The 8,443-nt window shown below is 35.3% G+C and overlaps 1 protein-coding gene and 1 long non-coding RNA gene across 2 annotated transcripts; both read right to left on the bottom strand.

Annotated features, from left to right (window-relative positions):
* Window positions 1–56: 56 nt before the first annotated feature.
* znhit3 (zinc finger, HIT-type containing 3) lies at window positions 57–2,602 on the bottom strand. The gene is made up of 5 exons (XM_074611474.1): window positions 2,421–2,602; window positions 1,190–1,221; window positions 1,012–1,077; window positions 553–630; window positions 57–441 (listed from the first exon to the last, which is right to left on the bottom strand). The coding sequence occupies exons 1-5, from the start codon at window positions 2,486–2,488 to the stop codon at window positions 275–277; spliced, it is 411 nt and encodes a 136-aa protein (XP_074467575.1). The 5' UTR covers window positions 2,489–2,602; the 3' UTR covers window positions 57–274.
* A 1,931-nt stretch (window positions 2,603–4,533) lies between these two features.
* LOC141753107 (uncharacterized) lies at window positions 4,534–7,994 on the bottom strand. Its single transcript, XR_012590389.1, has 2 exons — window positions 6,345–7,994; window positions 4,534–4,865 (listed from the first exon to the last, which is right to left on the bottom strand). It is a non-coding gene; the product is annotated as an uncharacterized LOC141753107 (long non-coding RNA).
* Between the last annotated feature and the right edge of the window lie 449 nt (window positions 7,995–8,443).

The following is an 8,443-nucleotide window of genomic DNA, read 5'->3' as shown; positions in this document are numbered from 1 at the left end:
CACAAGTGACTTTTTACCTACTCTGTAAAGCCCTTTGTGTTGACTCAGGAAGTGACTTTGTTTTAAAACATTGCAGCTTTTATTTGAACACTATATACAAACTGTAGCACTGCAAGGCACAGGACAGGAAGCTGCATCAACAAAAATTACTATAAAAAATGTCGATACCAAGACTTTATACAAAAAAAAATAGAATCAAAAGTGATCTGATAGACAAACTGATGCAGGTTCAGTTTTACAAATCACCGGCTTCATTGAATGTTTATGATTTTGCTTAATTCTTTTCAACAATTTTCAAACTCCGATCTGAAAATTCAACAAACAGAGGCTCCTGCATGGCGGCCTTCATCGCATCGTCTTTGCTGTCGGCGCTGTCGATGGAGCGCAGTAACTGTCTCAGATGGGGGTTGCAAAGAAGATCTCTCAGCTCTTTTGACTGACCTGTAGAGAAATGACTTCTTAGTAAACACAAGTGTCAGATGAAGGAACATGTGATGTGGTGCTGCTGCCAATAGTGTTAAGAGCAGATGAAAGGTACTGTTAGATTAATACCTAACAGCTGGAGCCTCTGCAGAGGTACTTTGTCAGTGACGTCATCTGCTTGCAGAAGATCCTCAACAGACCACGTCTCTGCAAAGACAGGAAAGCAAAAAGTGCTTTTCACACAGGGCATTGGAAAACTGAAGGTTGGACTGTGGTATTTCAATCACTTCATCTCACAGCCTCTCTTTGCTGTGACTTAATCTACTAAAAGGGACAATTAACACAATTTTGACAACTTTAAATAACAAATATTTCCACCACCTACCTACTCTAGTCTCTATAACAGTGTAATGTATGCACAACTTGGTGATAGTGGATTAGTATATTGTTTATTATCTGTCTCATGATTAAATAAGGTGCCCACCCTCACCTATTATAATATATTTGATTAGTGCTCTTGCTGGTTGATGAGGACACGCTATGCAAAAAAATAGAATCACAGGGATGATCAGAGAAATAACAACTTACCAGTGTTGAAAGAACCCGTAGCTCCAGGATCAGCAGGTGCAGACTGCTCAGCAGGACGGCAAGTGTCTATGGACAAACAGAGAATTATGATGGTGGATCAGTGGATGACGAGCAGCGTAATATGTCCTCTGAGTGTCTAAACAGTATATCACTATAATACTGATATAAGCTCATTTACCTTTATGCCTCTTGTAACAGACAAGTGAACAACTGCAAGAGAAAAAAACAATTAAAAACAGAAATGTATCTGGCAGATCATGATAATAACCTCCGTGCAATACTGGATCAAGGTAGTAAACAGTGACATCAGTACGTATATTAACATACTGTGTCTAATGTTAACGTGTTTAAATGTGATTATTCTGACAGGGGATGTTAACGTCCATCTATTAATAAGCAAGTAAGTGTTTCCTAATGTAAAAATCAGATTGATTAAATTAATGGATGAATTAATTAATCCAATTAATGGTGTTGTTTTGACCTACATAGGCTGCCTTCCCATGTGGTGTTAATGTCCACATTGGGTTTTCACGTGTCACTTTAAGGACATTACTTTAAGTCAGTGACATGGTCTGTAATGCGCATATTTTTCTCGATTATGAAATCTTATCTTTTCCAATGTTTTGAAGTGAACATGCTTACAAACAAACGTTAAAGGTCCCATATCGTGCTCATTTTCAGGTTCATACTTGTATTTTGTGTTTCTACTAGAACATGTTTACATGCTGTAATGTTAAAAAAAAACTTTATTTTCCTCATACTGTGTCTGAATATGCTTGCATTTACCGTCTGTCTGAAACGCTCCGTTTTAGTGCATTTCAATGGAACTGCAACAGAATTGCGTTACTAGGCAACAGCTTGGGTCCATGTTTACTTCTTGTCAGCTGATGTTATTCACATACACTGCAACAGGAAATAAACTGGGACACATTTAGAATGCTTACGTTTAAAACCGTGTAATGGTCGATATATTGTATATTTGTGACATCACAAATGGACAGAAATCCTGACGGCTTGTTTCAAACGCCGGTTTCTGAATACTGGCTGTGTGTTTTTCTCCGTATATTGAGCGCTTCGATACTTTCACAGTATTTATATAGCACTTAAACCCGCTGTATGGTATAAAAGACATGAAATCTCACTTTCTACAATATGGGACCTTTAAGTTACAGCATTGTACCATAGTTTAGCTTTAATGTCAGTTCTTGGTGGATAAAAGGCTGCTTTTTGTATTTATTTTTTGCCATGTACTATTTTGAGTTATGTCCAACAAACTTACTGATGTGCCATAACAACAGATCATAATCTGGCTACTGTATGTGTCAAATATCTGTTTTCAATTTTAGCCAAACAACTTGGAAGCTAATTGGAGGCTAGCTCACAAACTAAAGTTATTTAAAGAGACTTACTATCTGATTTTGCAGGCTGGACATCTGTATTTCGGTGTCTGCTCTCTGCACACTCTGCATAACTGCATCCTGACGAGTAAAACAACAAATAAATGATGAAGAATAATTCAGTTTATCTGGTAACAAGCAGTTCACACATGTGTGAAGACCCGGAAGTGAATGAATATCGCTTCCGGTTGGGAAATCCTTCCTTCAAAATAAAAGCATGACTTCACCCACGGTTCAGCCAGTAGTCCAGCTGCTTAAACCCTAACACTGGTATGAATGTCGAGCCTCTGGTTCAGCTGAAGAACAATTAACCTTTGCATTCATCATTTATTTATGTAACTTTTCAATCACTGCAGAGTACTTTACAAAACCTGCAGATGCATATACTGTATTTTGAATTGTCACTGCTTAGTCCTCATCATCCAGTTAAAGACATATGATTTAGGAGCCTTATTGGATAGGGCAAACAGTGTTGGATGACGTACCTTAAAGCCACACTTGAGTAAAAGTACAAATATCTAACCAGAAAATTACTCTAGTAGAAGTTAAAGTCACCTATTACAATATAACTTGAGTAAAAATCTTAAAGTATCTGATATTTACTGTACTTAAGTATCAAAAGTAATTTTCTGATATTAAATGTATTGAAAATAAAAGTAAATGCTGTTAATAAAAAAGCAAGCAAGTCAGAATTTTGAGATTTATGATGTTTTTCCTCTTAACATGTACACCACCTTAATAATGGAGGCTACATTACACCTGAAGAACAAAGTCTTCACAACTTAAAAGGATTTAAAGAACAAAATCCAGTTTTTCCAGCATGATCTGACATGCAGTTTATGTAAGGCTTTGAGAGCTCTTTGTTTGTACTTGCACATCACGTGAATTATGTAACTTGCAAGCTAGGATCGCTGATTCACCAAACCTGCATGCCTGCAATAGTAACGAGTAACCAAGATGCTTAGGGGAAATGTATCGGAATAAAAGTACACATTTTATTTAGGAAAAATGTAGTGGAGTGAAAGGGAAAGTTGACAGAAGTATAAAAACTCAAATAAAGTACAGATACTCCAGAAAAAAATACTTAGGCTAAGTACTGTAACGAAGTATTACTTCCAGGGCTGTCAATTGATTTATCGCAAATGAATCACACATTTTTTATCTGTTCAAAATGTATCTTAAAGGGAGATATGCTTGATAAATATGCTCGCTTTATGCAAATGCATGTATATATTTATTATTGGAAATCAATTAACAACACAAAACAATGACAAACATTGTCTAGAAACCCTCACAGGTACTGCATTTAGCATAACAAATATGCTCAAATCATAACATGGCAAACTGCAGCCCAACAGGCAACAACAGCTGTTAGTGTGTCAGTGTGCTGACTTGACTATGACTTGCCCCAAACTACATGTGATTAACATAAAGTGGTCATGTCTGTAAAGGGGAGACTCGTGGGTACCCATAGAACCCATTTACATTCACATATCTGGAGGTCAGAGGTCAAGGGACCACTTTGAAAATGGCCATGATAGTTTTTCCTTGCCAAAATGTAGTGTATGTTTGGAGCGTTATTTAACCTCCATCGCAACAACCTATGACATGGTTGGTACAGATGGATTCCTCAGGTTTTCTAGTTTGATCCCAGTATCTTCACTGTAGCTTTAAAACTGAGCCTGGTACAACCTCCGAAATATCAATTGCATTAAATGTGTTAAAGAAATTAGTGACGTTAAAACAAATTTGTGTTACTGTGTAATTATTGCGTTAACTTTGACAGGCCTAATTACTTATAATAACAAATCTCTTTTCTAGGCTGCAGGCCACTTGAGCATTCTTGAAGGAGCTGCCTCTTGACCTTAGTGTCTGCATGAGCATGACACTCCTCTGGGATACAAAAAGTAAACAGAGCCGGCCCTCATTCCTCCTGAGGGAGGGAGGAATCTATAGAGAGCAGGAAGATAGTTGGTCCTAATGTGAGGGACGGAGGAATAAATTCACAAAACAGTAACAAACCTGTAATGCAGCGTACTTAACAGAACTAAACATGTTGTATTTAAATACACATTTTCCATTTGTATTCAGTTATGAGCAACAGAAATAAAACAATCCAAACTGGTTTAATTAGCATCAGTTTTTATTGAATCAAAAATAATACAGTATAATATATTCCGCACCCACATAAATGACGACATCTATGTCTCTCTATATATATATATTTATCAAGCACAAACCACCACTGACCTATATAGCTCAACACAAACTATTCTTACACAGCTGTAACGTGAGAGTAGCAGGTCTTGCTACAGAGTATGGAATGGAGAGCCGTCTCGTGACTGATTGGTGGGCAGGTACCCGGTGTCACAGCGCTCCGTTCACTGGGTCAGGGAGGAAAGGCAGACAGCCGTGGCCATAGTCAACATCAGGAATCCAACTTCTTTTTGTCCAGGTCTGTGTGCGTATCAGAATTAAATGGTCATCACAAATCACATCCTGTCATTATAGCCTTCTTCTTCATCTGCAGATTATTTGTCAGAATAATGTCAGAAAATAATGTTCATCACTATTTCCCAGAGTTGACACATTCCAGTTGTTAGTTTTGTCTGACCAACAGTCTAAAAGCCAAAGGGAAAAACAAACAAACAAGAAATTCTCACATTTGTGGACAGCAATTGTTTGGCATTACAAAATTACTCAAATGAGAAGGCCTAATTATCTAAAATTGCCTATTAATTTCCTGTTGGTTGACTAAGAGATTAATTGACTAATAGTTTTTAGATTTTTTTTTTTTTTAACTATGCTGGCCTGAGTCAAATATCCAATTTTATCTAATCCAGTTTTTTTTTTTTTTTTTTTTTTTAAATTTTAAGGTATCTAAAGTATCATCACAGTTATTCCTCCTTTTATTATGATAAAAATAGAATAGGTGAATAAAACTTACAAAAATGGAAATGCTTGACCTATATGGCTCAGAAGGCATAGGCCATACAGGCGGTCACCTAGGGCGCCAAATACAATAAAAAAAAAAAAGTAATAGTTAAAAAAATGCCGGTGGGCGCCCTTCCTCATTTTCTGCATTGAGGTAACAAATGAACTGCACCTTCCCGGCTGCAATTATTTGTTAATAAAAGTGTAAATTGTAGTGAAACTGACTTAACACTTTTAAGCCAACAATATCAGTGACCCATTGTTTATTTATGTTATAATAATAATAATAAAATAATAAATATGTTTCATATTTATTATTGAATAATCATAATAATATTTAATTATATAAATATAATAATAATAAATATATTTTTCACATGTATTATTAAATAATGATAACAATCATATTTAATTATATATAATATTATAATAATAATAATATAATCAAATTTGTTTTTCATATTTATTATTAAATAATCACAATAATCATATTTAATTATATAATAATAAAAATAAAATAAAATATATTTTTCATGTTTATTATTAAATAATCATAATAATCATATTTAATTGTATATAATATAATAATAATAAAATAAAATATATATTTTCATACTTATTATTAAATAATCATAACAATCATATTTTATTATATATAATAATAATAATAATAATAATAAAATATATATTTTTGTCTAGATATGGCCTGTTATGGCTCTACCTATCAGAGTGACCTAACAGGTGGAACAAAACAAACTAGTATTACCAAACATAGATTGCAGCAATTAACTGTGATCACAACAACAGCAGACGTTGATCACCTGACACATTTATGGCAGTAATCTGCTTTCAGTCTGCAGGATCTCGTTGTTAGTTATGCAAATATCCCAGTAGGATGAGGTTGTTTTTCTCTATCACAAAGGGCCGACTGTTGAACAAATAAAGAGGTTTTCAACACCGAATAAACACCAAATCTTCCAGACTATAAATGCACATAGTTACCTGTAAACATAAGGAGGTAATAGTCCATCAAGAAGAGCAGCTCTTGGTTCTCCTGCGCTTCATCTCGCTGTTGTGAAGTTTCTCTGCTATCTTCCTCTCGTGTCCTGCAGGGACATGGCGGTTTGTGTTCAGCTCGATCTCTCTCTTGGATCTGCCTTTTCCACAAGCATGACACGAGAACTCCAGCAGGTTATAGTAGTCGTATTGGTCGTAATATGTCTCCTCGAAGGAGACGAATCTTTCCATGTCTGTCGCCATTAGGAGACAAAGAGAGAGCAGTTCTTCTGTAGCAGACGAGTCTCTGAGTCTGTGAGTCTCTGAGAGTAAACAGATGAAGTCACTCTGTGTTTATATACAAGGAGTCACGTGATCACTGCTGGGCCAGTTTCTGACTGAGGAAATGTGGACCCATTGTTCTGGATGTTGGAACATGTTGCTATTTTGTTCATATTATTTCCCTTTGTATGATTTTTTTGTTAACAAAGTTAACATTCATTTTAACAAATGCATTAATTTGTCTATTTATGAATAAAGATTTTATATTAATGCACTATACATCTATTGTAACCTTTTGATGCTACATAAATGTTACATATAAGAATATTACATATTAAATATATATTTTGATCCATAATCTGAGTATCAGTAAATAACTGAATCATATATTACTGTTTGGGACTGTTTGTAAGAATCAGAAATTGGTTGTAACAGCGACACCTGTGGACGTTAAGTCAACGAAAGTCAGCGTCCTGTTATTCGGGCTGTGTGTATTTCTCCATATATTGAGCGTTTTGATAGTTTAACAGTATTTAAAGCACTTAAACCTGCTTTATAATGTAAAAGAAATGAACATCTCCCCTTTTTACAATATGGGACCTTTAAAGCCTGAAAAAATAGCCATGAGGAGGTGCAGGAGTCTAGTTTTCTCTCAGAGCACTTTAATTACAATATGCTGAAATGTTATTATGAACATTTTGCCCAATGATGCAAAAATATACTGCCTACTGACGCTTTAATATATATATATATATATATATATATATATATATATATATGTTCATATATGGCCATATATCAGATTTTTGTCTGGGTTATATGCAGGGTCTGAAATTAAGTTTTTCCTCACCTGCCACTCTGGCAGGTCACTGAACATTTCTACCGGCCACTCAATTTATTTGTCTGCCACTCTTGAAATCTATGTAGAACGCTTTAGAATTGTAAACACTGAGTCAGTGGTACCAGACACTAGAAATATGGAATATATTATGTAACCTGACTATTTTAACTCAGGAATTGCCTTTTAAAAATAATATTTCCTAATATAAGGCAATCCTATCTGCCATGGTGGTGGCAATATATAGGTATTGACGATAACTGTGATATTTAAAAACGAAATATTGATATCATGTTAATAATACACTATGATAATATTGTATAAATAATTCTGAGCCTCTTAAATAATTTTATATATACAGGTTTGGTTACAGACTCTCTCTCCACCTCCCTACACTTGTATTTTGAGTGTAATTAATTTGCCAAAAAAGAGTTAAAGATGAATTTGTTTGATAGCTTGTTTTTTCCTCAAATTTTCTATAGAAATTGCAATAATATTGTTATCATGAATTATATTGTCTACAATAATTGTGTTGCGAAAATCTGATATTGTGTCAGCCCTAGTGGCAGGTGACTTGAAATTCTTACCTGCTACTGCCAACATTTACCCTGTATTTGGCAGGTGGCAGGTGCTAATTTAATTCCCTGGTTATATGAGATAAATAATTTAAAGGGACTGTTTGTAAGAATCAGAAATAATTGTTAACAGCGACACTTGTGGCCGATAAGTCAACGAAAGTCAGCGTCGGGCTCGCGCTTGCTCGCTCTAAATAGATATGAATGAGCATTGCTCAAAACAGTGAGGCGAAAAAAGCACAGCTCAGCTAAAACCACAATATCACTCTATATTTCACCTGCTTGGCAGTAATGTTAGCTGACCAGATGAAGGTCTCTCCATGAATCACTGCTGATCCTAGTGTTGAATTTTCCTGCTTCAGCCTCCCGACTGCGGCAGAAAGGAAAACACTGGCACCCGGTTGGACACG

The sequence above is a fragment of the Sebastes fasciatus genome, chromosome 16, assembly GCF_043250625.1.
Source record: "Sebastes fasciatus isolate fSebFas1 chromosome 16, fSebFas1.pri, whole genome shotgun sequence".
NCBI lineage: Eukaryota > Metazoa > Chordata > Actinopteri > Perciformes > Sebastidae > Sebastes > Sebastes fasciatus.
This window is presented reverse-complemented; position numbering and strand designations above follow the sequence as displayed.

Coding starts and splice junctions, on each gene's coding strand:
- znhit3 (XM_074611474.1), bottom strand. CDS start 2,488: ATGCAGTTATGCAGAGTGTGCAGAGAGCAGACACCGAAATACAGATGT. Junction 631..1,011: donor TACGGGTTCTTTCAACACTG/GTAAGTTGTTAT, acceptor CTGTCTTTGCAG/AGACGTGGTCTGTTGAGGAT. Junction 442..552: donor GCAGAGGCTCCAGCTGTTAG/GTATTAATCTAA, acceptor ATTTCTCTACAG/GTCAGTCAAAAGAGCTGAGA.